This window comes from Grus americana, chromosome 3 (assembly GCF_028858705.1).
Source record: "Grus americana isolate bGruAme1 chromosome 3, bGruAme1.mat, whole genome shotgun sequence".
NCBI classification, from domain to species: Eukaryota; Metazoa; Chordata; class Aves; order Gruiformes; family Gruidae; genus Grus; species Grus americana.
Window position 1 is genome coordinate 35,941,324 of NC_072854.1, and position 13,279 is coordinate 35,954,602.

Consider the following 13,279-nt stretch of genomic DNA (forward strand, 5'->3'; position numbering starts at 1 on the left):
TAGCAGTGTTGAATGGCAATTTGTTTCTGTCCTGACAAAGGGTTGTGGAGGCCCCCTCCCTGGAAGTGTTCAAGGCCAGGTTGGATGGGGCTTTGGGCAACGTGGTCTAGTGGAGGGTGTCCCTGCCCATGGCAGGGGGGTTGGAACTAGATGATCTTTGAGGTCCCTTCCAACCCAAACCATTCTATGTTTCTATGAAATCCTTTTATATGTCCCATCTATTTCAAATGTGAAGAAAACTGAGCCCTTGAATGGTCTGGAAGTCAAATGAGTTACAGTCTATTTTGTGTCTTACTCTATTAATTTTTAAAATGTTCAATCTTGGATGATAATGATCTGAATAACAAATAAATGTCCTGTTGTAAGCAATAAAATTTGTCTATGACATTTGCAGAAGTTTTTTCCATTATTAGCCATTAATTTCATGGGCAAACTTAGAGATCATGTCTAAGGTGTGCAATTCTGTGACATAAATGAGTATTACTCAAATGTTGAATTATTTCAAACAAGTTTAGATTTTAGTTTTATTTTGAGGTGCCTTATAATTTTAAATTGCAATATATCTTAGTCACCTTCCCCCCCAGCATTGCTCTATGACTTCCCTGTTTCCAAGGTCAGTCAGAAAACTGTATGTAGCACTCAGAAAGGTAAATTATCTAAAATTATTCACCTCCCTTACCCATAAACACCCCCAAAAGACTTCTTAAAAGCTCTAGAGCTGAGGATTCACCTGTGCAAACCTTGATGGCTGGGTGCAGCACACGCTGCTGTTCCTCTGGGCAGAGGAACCCAGAGCTGGTTCAGAGAGACGATGGATCTGGGCCCAGGAGTTGAGGGAGACTCGTCCCAAGGTCACTGGGGTTTTTCCTCAGAGAGCAATCCATTTTGATCTGACTGCAGACTTAACCCCTCTCTAGGTTAATCCTGTTTGGGAGGCCGATTACTCTAGTTCACATGCACTAATGTAAAAAAGCAGTGAAGACATCATCCCTGCGCTTCTGTTAAAGACTGAAAAGTATTGTTATCCCTGTCAGCCTGTGTTGACACTAGTGCAATTCTGGCATGAGGCAGAAAAACCCAAACAGCATCCAGGAGTATTTTTTCCTCTTGAGACTTAATTTGGTGTTGTGTGCAGCAGTGAAAACAACTGCTGTGCATTCAGGGACTGGGCTGTTCATTGTTTCTTTTTTCACTGTTAACTACACACAACTGAAGAGTTAAGAAAAGCATCTTCTGACAGCTAAGAGAGTGCTAGAGGAGGAAGGGATGCTTTTGTGCCAGTAGTGGGCTCAGGGAGTTGTCTTTGTTTTTTTGAAGATGTCATGTGTTTGACCTCAACTTCCAGACTTTGACAACTTGTTATTGGTATGAAAGTGGGGACCACTAACTAGCAAGATCCATAAACAGCCCTTTTGTGGGGTTGCAGGTTTTTTGGAAATAGGAGTTTTTATAGCTTGTTAAAATGACTTTAATGAATGGTTTAAGTCTAGCTGCAAGTTTCATGGCTTTAATGGATGTTTTCAGTTTTTTAATAACAATGAATGATTTCAATTGTTTAGGGTTTTTAACCACTAATATAAAACCTTTGACCTTGGGAATGGACTTAAATATGTGAAGTTCTGAGAAGAAAACAAACTAAAAAGGTGATAATTTGAAACTAGTGGGGTTTTTTTTCCTGATTAGTTGGAATTATTTCATCTTCACATGTTGAGACAGTGTCAAAAACAAGGTGAGACTTACCAGAAAGGTATCTTGCTGTAGTTAATATTGTAATATGAGCTGCTGCATCAAATGCAGTTGCAAAACAGTGGGACTGGCAATTTGGTGGAGTAGGGTAGTGCTTATGAAACATTTATCTTGGTTCTTTCTGTTACCCTGTTTACATCTAAGGTCCACAGAGGATCTTACACCGTCTTTTAGGTCCCCTTGGTTATCTAACACAGAGCTATACACGACAGTTCATGACTTCTTTTGTAGTCATTTCAGCAGCTGAAGAATTACTCAGCAGACTTCCACGGCCAGGACTTTGGCAGGGCTGTGGGTCCTTTCAGTTCCTGTCGGACGTATTTTGGCATTAGCAGTTAGGATTAGACTGGTGACTTCATTCTGCTCTTGGCCTGGTACTATTCCCAATCAAGGAAAACTTCTGGTTTGGTTCTAAAGCTTTTTTTCTACCTAATCATTGGTGTCATTTCTGTGCTGATAGGAGCAAAAATATTATTGATAAAACTCTGTAGCTGCCAATATGCTTTTAGTGGAATGCATTCACATTTGGTGGTCTTCAGTGCAGCACTTCCTGAGAGCAACAGATTGTTGTGCAATTTTTGCTAATGCACAGTTGGCCAGCATCCCCATATTTCTAACAGTGTAATCCAGTGAGTTATTTTCTAGAGGATTTTTACAGTGGTTTCTGTGAGAGCAGTTGTCCCTTTAGGGAACTGTGGAAAACTGGAATTAACTCTTAGAACTCCTGCTTTTTGTTCCACAAACTTCTCTTGTCATGATCATGAAAGAGGAAAAGAGAGATGGTGATAGTGACAGTAATAGGAAGGAGGTGAAAGAGCAGTATGTTCTCTATAAAGTCTTTATGAAATCCACTGTTTCTGGAAGTACATGCGGGTATATCGCTATTATCACTATTTGCCTTTTTTTTTTTTTTTTTTAAACAGCATCTTTACAAGTAATTATACCAGAAGAGGAGTGATTCTTTTTCTCCACAGTAAAAGTACCTCATTAAACTCGTTCAGTGTAAGGCACTCTTACTGTAGAAGTGAGTCTGTCTTTAAAGAGGAAAAGGCCTGCCTCAAAATCCAGATTTCATTACTTAACTGTATGTCCTAACTATTAAGGTGGAATGCTATTTAAGATTTTAATGATTGTGATTTAAAGCAAAATTAGGTAAGATACCATGGTTTATGTGATGTATTAGGGATATGTCTCCTTTAAAAAACAGTATTTTGGCATGTTGAAGGTGAAAGAACCTTTTGTTTGTCTGTCTTGTATTATTAGCATGTGCACTAAGGTTTTTGCTCTGCTTAAAATATAGTAGTCCCCTTTAAAACAAAGTATAAAAGTGACTCTCTTTAGTTTGGTAATAAGTGGTGAAAAAGTACTACTAAAGTAGCATTTCACACTTCTGAATTTCCTTGAACTGTAGAAATTCAGTCTCAACTCTTCCCATTCCAGGTCCTTGTCATACTTGTCTACTTAATCAATTATTTTTATTGGGGATTTTTTTTGACTCTAAATTACTGGATTTAGAGTTATGGGCTGAGATGTGTCAAGTGCATAGTGGCAAAAAAGTATCAGTGGTCAAGCAGCTAACTTTGATGTTTCTTTGTATGTTGTGAGTAGAAATAAACAGAGCATGATAGAAATGAAGGTATTGGTGGTGACTCTGTAATGATAAAAGGCATCTGAACATTCATGAAATGCTGAAATTAAATACTGTCCCCTGACCTATGATGGAATGTTGGTACTTCTGCAGCTTCCCTGAATGTAATTTAAAGGAAAATGCTAGTACTGACAGAGCATGTTATAAAGCACAAAGCAAATCTTTATTTGTCCTTTTTTAAAAGGAATGTGAATCAGAAAGCTTTTACAAAGTAATCTCCAGAGATATCAAAATGATAAAACCATCAGTGAAAGCCATTTGTAAGACATCTTTCTGCCTGCCTTAATTTGTGGCTCTGCTCTGCAAAGGAACTTTGTAAGAATGGGGCTTGGCAGACACTGATTGAGAAATATCTGAATGAAACTTCTGTTAAGAAGATGAGATAATCTGGGGAGCGCCTTTCAGGTTCAAAGCCAAATATTTTGGATACCTTACTGTTCCTACTTACTCTTCTTTCAGTATGGTTCCATGTATTTCATTTAATTCACAGCTTTGAAGGTAGTTGAATTACTTACATGGTTCTGTATTTGTAAAGCATTTCCTTTGATGTATAAGACAAACAAGAGTCTTATCAGTTTGTTGTCTCACAGAGGTACTGATCCGTTGAGGCTGAGAGAATTAACTTCTGCTTTTCACTGGAATTCTTAGATATGAATGGAAAGGTTGTGTGCAATAGATTTTTTACAAGTAAGAAATTTTGCAGAAAGTACCATCTATTTAATGCATAATTGCTTTAGGTGGTGGGTATAGGTAGTATAGTTCTTCAGTCATGGGCTTAGGATTTTTTGGGGGAGGGGTGACAGAGGTTTTTTTTGAGGTTAGTATTTTCAGTGTTTTCATCTTTGTTTTAGTGGAGATAACATTTGCATTTAAAATTTTGCTAGGATAAGCCTATTTGAAGTGCTTGCTATTTCCACAATTGTTCTCAAACACTCTCTGAATTTTATTGTCATAGCTGGCATGCAGCTCATGTATGTTTTATTCTCACATTGCGCACAGATGCTTATATTTCTCCTCTTTTCCTTGATGATTTAGGAGTGCACTAGAAATAAAATAATTGGTCTCACCGTTGAACAGTTTTCAAAGCCAAGACAATACTATGCATAATTTCCTTAATAGAGTCATAGTAGAGCTACTTTTTTGTTTTCTGTTTTTCTAACTAATAGAAATCAAAGGTGGAAGAGAAAATCAAGTTTGGTATTTGAAAATATCAAAACTAGCATTGGCTTTTGCAATTATCCACTCAAAACCACCAGGGAAGAGTTCCAAAGAATACACTGAGCACCTTGCCAAAACTGTATCCGAACAAGATTTTGGATGGAAATCGAAAGTTGAAGCACTGGAAGCTGAAGTTCTTCGATTACGTCAGGAACTTCTTTTGAACAAGATCTGTCCAAGATTCTGCTTGGAAAATAGTAAGTTTCTGAAATAATTTCTAACTATGTTGCAGTAGTAAGGAAACAAAGAGCTTTCATGTTGCCTGCACTATTTCTTGTACCTAGACACAAGAGTCTTCAGTGTACAGCTTTCTGTTTTTCCCAAAGCTCTGAAGTAGTGGAACACTTAATTAATTCGTAATGGGATTGAGCTTGAGCATTTGATGCTTACTCAGAACTTACATTTTTAACCTTTAGAATAAATATGTATCATACAGAATAATTCCAGACAAAATTGTCACTACAAATTGATATTCTGTAACCTCAGAGATACTGGTTTGTAAGAATATTGATGTACCCTATTTACATTTGGAACATGTCTTAAAGACATATTGCATTTTTTTTTACCACTCTAACGATGCGTAAAATCAGAATGTAAATCTAATGTTTATAAAGCATGAATCCCTAGTATGTGTAATCGGAAGGTTGGGCAGGCAAAGGACTGCATGTCTGCTATTTCTGTTAATGTAATTAGACTGTGGATACTGTGAATGTTTATTGTGACATGTTTCTCTGCCTTGTGCATGGGGAGTGAATTGTTCTCACTCTGAGAGATCAGTGGTACAGGATGAGCTTGGAAATCAGGTAGTGGAGGATATCTCCAGACTCTGGGGAGATATTTGCACAGGAGATGGAGGTCAAAACACTCTGGCCTGAAGGAGAGAGACAGCTCACCATTGAGGGGATCTCTAAAATCAAAATGTATAGCTAGTTGCTGTATGACTTGAGATTCCTAGAAGGTTGCCTGATAGAAAACTTGATGAGGCTTTACTGGAATGCTTTTGTACTGAAACAGTAGCTTCTTCATTGCCTTGTGGAAAGATTTCTGGATTCTAAATTTGTCTGAGAGGGGGATGTATTAGACTTGAGCTTGGTTTTGGGGATTTTTTTTTTTTTAATAGTAGACCTGTCTCTCAGAGAAGTGATTTAATGGCTGTTCATGCTTAGTTATTCTTTGTGTGTCTGTTCTCTGCAACCTGTTCCAAACATGAAGTTTATTTAAGAGTAAAAGTAACTTTCAAGATGCTGTTTGCAACAGGTGTCTTGAGAACAACTGATTGTGTATGATGCATATGATCAGGAGAGATTTATTAACGTCTAATGTCTGGAGAGGATTTTGTAATTGTGGATTAAGCAGACCATAGGAAACACTAGAAACAAAATCGATTCATCTGCAACTTTTGTGTTCTAATTCTAACTTTTTACAGATTCTTTACCCCAAGCTGTTGGACTGAGCAATACTGATACATCACTTACTAAAGTAAGCTCTTTTAGTTGTGAGATAGGCAGAGAAAAGCGACTGTCCCTGGCAAATAACACCTCTTCCAAATGATGTTAATTCTTGCCCTAGTCACAGTGAAGTTTGTTCACAGACATAAAATGTGATAAATCTTGTCTAATTTTAGATGTATACAGTTACACTAAATTTTCTGTGCCTTCTTCGTTATATGTACAGGGAAATAGCATGCTTACTCTACAGTTTATGGTTCACTTGAGCCATTATAATATTCACTAATAGGGATATGGTGAATTGTCCACAAAAGATGTCCCTCTCCATTCTGCTTGCAATAGACTGACTGGCTTAGAAGAAGTCCCATGATTCCCAAATCACTTCAATGAGCTGCTCTTCATAGATAGCACTTTTTATTTTTGATGTTTTCAGCAGCCTGTTCAAACATACATTGGGTAGCTGACTGTGGTGGGTTGACCCTGGCTGGAGGCCAGGTGCCCACCAGAGCCGCTCTCTCACTCCCCTCATTCACGAAACAGGGGAGAAAAGGCATAACGAAATGCTTGTAGGTCGAGATAAGGACAGGGAGAGATCACTCACTAATTATCATCACGAGCAAAACAGACTGAACTCAGAGAGGGAATTCATCTAATTTATTACTAAGCAAAACAGAGTAGAGGAATGAGAAATAAAATCAAATCTTGAAACACCTCCCCCCACCCCTCCCATCTTCCCGGGCTCAACTTCACTCCCAGCTTCAACCTCCGTCCCCTCAGCGGCACAGGGGGACGGGGAGTGGGGGTTACGGTCAGTTCATCTCACGGTGTTTCTGCCACTTCTTCATCCTCAGGGGGAGGACTCCTCTCATCGTTCCCCTGCTCCAGCATGGAGTCTCTCTCACAGGAGACAGTCCGTGAACTTCTCCAACTGAGTCCTTCCCATGGGCTACAGTCCTTCACAAACGGCTCCAGCATGGTCTCTTCCATGGGGTGCAGACCTTCAGGAGCAGACTGCTCCAGCATGGGTCCCTCACGGGGTCACAAGTCCTGCCAGCAAACCTGCCCTGGCGTGGGCTCCCCTCTGCACGGGGCCACAGGTCCTGCCAGGAACTCGCTCCAGCATGGGCTTCCCACGGGCCGCAGCCTCCTTCAGGTGCCTCCACCTGCTCCGGCGTGGGGTCCTCCACGGGCTGCAGGTGGAATCTCTACACCCCCTCATCCTTCCTCCATGGGCTGCAGGGGGACAGCCTGCTTCACCATGGTCTTCACCACGGGCTGCAGGGGGATCTCTGCTCTGGTGCCTGGAGCACCTCCTCCCCCTCCTTCTTCATTGACCTTGGTGTCTGCAGAGTTTCTTACATCTTCTCACTCCTCTCTCCGGCTGCAAAAGCTGTCTCTAACTTGTTTTTTTTCCCTTCCTAAATATGTTATCACAGAGGTGCTGATTGGCTTGGCCTTGGCCAGTGGCGGGCCTGTCTCAGAGCCGGCTGGCATTGGCTCTGTCAGACACAGGGGGAGCTTCTAGCAGCTTCTCACAGAAGCCACCCCTGTCGCCCCCCGCCCCCCCCCCCCCACTACCAAAACCTTGCCATGCAAACCAAATACACTGACCAAGTCTCATTTTTCAGTGAAGCCAAACTTTAATTTCAGTCTATGTTTAGGTAACAGAATCGTAAATAGTAGAGATGAGTATGTGGTAACTATAATCCTTTTATATTCCTTCAGTTTCTCCAGGGTACAAAACCAACACCCTACTAATTCGAAGGATTAGTGTGTAGCTGCTTTTCCCTTCAAATGTTTTTTTGTATTTATGATTTCACTCTTTGACAGAAAACCTTTTGACATTTGTGGAATGTGTGGAAAATTATCAGTTCTGTTTCTTTATACGTGTTTTACTTGACATTGAAAGGACACTTTTGAGCTCTTGGAGTCTAACTTTGAGATGCCCTTTTTTGTGATATTTCTTTCTTTCGAGATGTTTCTTTTTTTTTTTTTTTCTTTTCCCTCCCCTCCTTCATAAACCTTGGTATGGCATGTGAACTCTTCAGATAATGGATTTGAGCCGTATGTTATTTTTGGAAAGAAGATGTTCTTCATCAGACAGTTGTAATGCTGAGTGAACATTCATGGTTACAGTTACATTGGAGACAAATGGTCAGTCTTTTGCTTCTGAGTAAAGATCATTACCGATACCTGTTGGTGACAACTGTGTACTTTTCTGGTGATCAAGTTAGCAATGTACATTAATAGCAGAACACCTGTGGTTGACATTTAAAGTGAGATGATTGTAGAAGCAAAACCTACTAGAAAGAGGGGCCACTCTACCACTGACGTCATCTGCTCTGGGAAAAAAAAAAATCTTTCTTGTGTGTTGTGCCAGTTTTGAGATTTTTCAAGCCCATTGAGATTAGAAGCTAAAGGGTGGGTCTGGGGCCCCCAGTACAAGAAAGACATAGACCTCTGTTGAAGTGCATCCAGAGGAGGGCCACAAAGATGATCAGAGGGCTGGAGCACCTCAACTATGAGGACAGGCTGAGAGGGTTGGGGTTGTTCAGCCTGGAGAAGACAAGGCTCCAGAGAGATCTTATAGCAGCCTGCCAGTACTTAAAGGGGGCTTATAAGAAAGATGAAGATAAACATTTTAGCAGGGCCTGTAGCGGTAGGACAAGGGGTAATGGCTTTAAACTAAAAGAGGGCAGATTTAGATTAGATATAAGGAAAAAATTCTTTACTATGAAGGTGGTGAGGCACTGGAACAGGTTGCCCAGAGAAGCTGTGGAGGCCCCCTCCCTGGAAGTGTTCAAGGCCAGGTTGGATGGGGCTTTGGGCAATGTGGTCTAGTGGAGGGTGTCCCGACCCATGGCAGGGGGGTTGGAACTAGGTGATCCCTGAGGTCCCTTCCAACCCAAACTGTTCTGTGATTCTATGGCTACTGCTGAGATAGGAAGGCACAGGGAGCTTGAATCTAATTTGAGAGGAAAAGTGGTATAAGTGGTGCTCCATCCTGTTCACCTGAAGGCTACTATAGATCCATCTCAAGCCATTGTTGTGGTTTGTTGTTGATTGTTTACTACCTAATATCACACCAGGGAAGTTCTCTTTAGGGTTGAGGATAACTGGGCTTGTTCTTAGGGCCAGTTAATCTACAGATACCGTGGATCCTTTCCTCGTCCACTCCACTCCTCTCCAGCCTCGTTTTTGGAGATGGTGTTCTGCTTAAAACAATGCAACCTCTTACAAGAATTCAAACCCTCAGCTTTTCTTTGCCTTTCTTGTGTTCTGCCTAACACTTCTATAGGTGCAGGAATGCCAAGGTTTCACAAAATCCACCACCAGAAAATCTCATGCAGTAAGGATCAGATACTGTGCTTGTGTCTGCTTCTGCCTATTGAGAGCTGAAGGGTTCGAGTCCTTCAGCCAAGGTTCAGTTTGCAGCTGTATCTTCCCTGCTCTGCATTCTGAGTGTGAGAGCTTTCCTCTCCCACCTGCTGTTTGTAATAATAATAGTAGGTCTTTCAGAGGCTTCAGGAATGATTAGAGACTGCCCATGGAGTTTTATTTTCCTGATGTGAGAAATTTGTGAGCTCTTTGAAGCTGTGATGCCTGTTTTCCTTCTCCACATAAAGTTGCACACAGTATAGATGCACAAGTACATGAAGGAGAAAGAATAAAGTATCCATTTTTAAAGATATGTTGTCTAAATTATTTTTGTCCTGCCTGACTAGTTCTTTGCCCTCAGAGACCCTAAAAAAGTTTGGAGTTGCTTGCTAAAGGGGAGCAGCAATGCTTTGCTTCAGGCAAACTGTTTGGTAGTATGGGTTGTTACAGTTTAATGTGCTGTTTATAAAATTGCTCTGCTATGTATTCACTGACTGGGCTGTATCTGGAAGTTCTTTATTTGATTTAATGTGCAGCTGTCTTTCTGAATAGAAGGGCACTAGCATTACTTTTACATGGTGGTGCTTTTGGCTGTACCAGCCATCCAAGGACAAGGAGACGCAAATCTTTTTGTAATTGTTCATTGTTTTTCACCTTGCCAATATTGTCCTGACAACTATGCCCATGAAAAAAAATCAAATTTCTTATTAATCAAAGTTTCTTGCCTTTCTTTGATTCAGATTGAAATTTCAGAGAAAGGAGAGAAACTCATTGGTGTTATTCCAAGAATAAGAATATAAAATATTTGTGCATTCTGTTATCACTTTGCTTTGGAGCTACATGAAAAGACAGAAGCTCTTACAAAGCATTGATGAATTGATAGATTCGTGGATTGAAGCACCTGTCTTCTAAGACAAATTCCTTAGCTGTTATCAGCTCATCAAATCAACAATCATATTGTTTTTTGGCAGCCTCTGTTAAAGAGATCTGAAAAGCCTGCAGCTGTTACTCCAACCTAAGAAGGCATAAATGCAATACTCTACCCTTTTTTTGCCAAGCATGTATTTTAGGAATGATAATTTAGAGGATAGATATTTATTGCCTTGGTTGCTGTAGGCTGATACTCTTGAAGGGTTCCAAGGGTTTCAAAGAAGTTATACAAGGCATATTTTTAGCAAAACTTGTATCAATTATGTATTTTCTATTCCTTAGCTTCACCTTCAATCTTGGTTCATATTATTCCCTTCTTTTGTAGTGGATAGGAATTTACTAACTGCTTGCTCCTCTAATTAAAAAAGACAAAAAAACAGATTCTCCCCCTCCCTTTTTTTTAGAATTAGTTTATTCTTCCTTTTATAGATCATTTACAGTAGAACTTCATCTGTCATGCCCTGAAGTCCCCTCCGCTGTTCTTAGCCTCCACAGTAGCATATGGGTGCCAGCCCACCCTACCATAGTGCATCTGTGTGTTTAGGGAAATGCTGAACTCTGAGTCAGAATGTGATTAATGTGAATGTCTGATTTTTAACTGTGTCAGAAAGAATATTGTATCTCCTGCTTCACTCCTTAACTTGGTGTGTTTCTTGAGGCATTTAGTTGTACATGTGGAAAAAGGGAGCAGTTTCCTTCATGGATTAGTATGAATGAAGACACTTCAATCTGCTTTCTTCTTGCTGGAAGCTCAGACTTGCTGCAAAACCAGAGGCATATGGAATTGGAACCAACCACCTCATCAACTCAAGTAAAACCGGTTATAAACAATACGTATCTCTAGTTTACCAGCAGCTTTGTTTTGGACCACAGAATTCAGCCACCTTTTCCCTTTCTACTTCCCTGTAAGTCATGGCTTGTGTGTTTCTTGCTCAATAGGGAGAGGCAGAAATGCTGGGTGCTCAGCTTAAAGCCCCAGCATTTCCTTGATAGGCAAAGAAGGGATCAGGTAAGTCCTGCTTTGATGAGAACAGGAAGAGTGATAGGTAGTCAAAATCTTTTCTGAATAGTTTGATTTCAAACTTTTGAAAGGGCAAAACTCTCCACAGTGACTTAAAAAACTTAACTTGTGATATGTCCTCTGCCTCCTTACATTAAAAGGAGTGGTGGGAGAACATAATTGATAATAGATTTTTTTTTTTTTTTTAAGCTCATTGTCAAAGTGAAACCAATGAGATGAATTCAGAAAGATCAGACCAAAACATACACCCAATGAATATGTTATCTGCAGCCTCATAAGGCAATCTTCCTCATTAGTGGAAGGAGCAGCAGTCCAAATCAGACTGAATAATAATGATAAAAACGTATTAATCTATTAGAAGAAATTAATTCCCCCCCCAGAAAGAAGATGAAATGGTATGAAAAGTTTACAGCTGCCCTGAGTAGCACTTAGCGAAGATTTTTGTTCATATGGCATGGTAGTAAGGTAGAAGAATATAGACTAGAATGTTCAAGTTACCACAGTATGTTTATGTAAAAACTATTTCTTCAGCTCAGTATGTTTGAACGAGCTGCTGTTACAGATTGCTGTGTCCTGTCATCACTTTTTCCCCACTGGTATTTGACAGGAAGCAAGGAATGCAAAAGAATGACAGTTGCAGAGGAACTGTCACCCTCCGAGGGGTATCTTTGGCTTCTTTCTTTTTCTAGCTTCCTTTTTCTAAGGTTAGAGGATTCTCCACTGGGCAACAGTCAACGCTTAGTTTGATGTCACAGTGGAAGAAATCTGATTATTTCTGTCTGGTGCTTCGAGATGTGATGTTTCTGCATAAAGAGATTCTTCCTCCCTCCCTGTGTCCCGCGCCCCCCTCCTCCAAAGGTGTCCTTCTCTCCATACAGATCCATAAGGGCAGCCCAGTCTAAGTGTCATCTCAGCATTTTCTGGAAAGTAGATGGTGTCAGACAGTACTTCAAAAATGAGCTGTCATTTGATATGTTCAGTGTACTAGTGTAGTCCCATGCTTCTACCAGTGGTGCTGATGCAAGCAGGCAGTATTGCAAGTAATGTCTTACAACCTAAAAAGTATTTTATTTTTTTTGGAGGGGAGCAGGGAATTGAGAACAGATATGCGAGATGACAAAAATGAAATTAAAATGTATTTAGCACAGATTTATGGGAATATGGCTCTTGGAATATGATGATGAGATAAATCTGTTCCCCATAATGGTAGTGACACAATGGGGAACTTTATGAAAGCTGAGGCCTTTTCAGGATAATTAATTAAGTTAATTTGCAATCTGGAAGAAGCACCAGCTGGAGTGTAATGATTCATTGAAATCTCAGAGTATTGCTCCTTCCATGGATAACAGGTCTGTTTTCGTTGTGGAAACTTTCTCCCTTTGAAAGCAGATGCTGTCTGTCTTTTCAGATGGTATTGCTACAGCTGTTCTAAGCACATACTTGGGGCAAAGGGACCCAAGAAGCATCCTTTTCTTTCCAGGTTTCTGTATAAGGAACCCATTCACAGGCAAAAACAACCCAGCTGTCCCAGCAAGAGGAGGAGTTTGTTACTTTTTTATAAATTTCCTGTATAGATCAAGTTCCTGATAAAGATGCATGGTGATTTTTAGGTATAAGGTTCGTAAAAGCAAGTGGGATTCATAATTTAGTGTAGATTCATTTGCTTTTTTCTGGGTAACAGAATGATAGTTTTGGTGAAAATTGAACATATATGGTAAAAACAGGTTAAGAAGAGTGACCATGGCAATTAGGATCTTTTTGCCTATAAGTCTACTGTGGGGAGCTAAGGATTTGTCAATTTTTTCTCTGGAAATACAGAATCACAGAATGGTTGAGGTTGGAAGGGACCACTGGAGGTCATCTTGTCCAACCCCCTTGTCAAGCAGGGCC

The 13,279-nt window shown here is 40.3% G+C and overlaps 1 protein-coding gene across 2 annotated transcripts in view; it reads left to right on the forward strand.

Moving 5' to 3' along the window:
* Positions 1-13,279, forward strand: part of MEI4 (meiotic double-stranded break formation protein 4) — a 148,537-nt gene that overhangs the window by 64,616 nt on the left and 70,642 nt on the right. For both annotated transcript variants that reach the window (XM_054821875.1, XM_054821876.1), the window contains one exon: positions 4,561-4,809. In XM_054821875.1, coding sequence (XP_054677850.1) covers positions 4,561-4,809 — 249 coding nt within the window. The remainder of the gene's footprint in view (positions 1-4,560; positions 4,810-13,279) is intronic.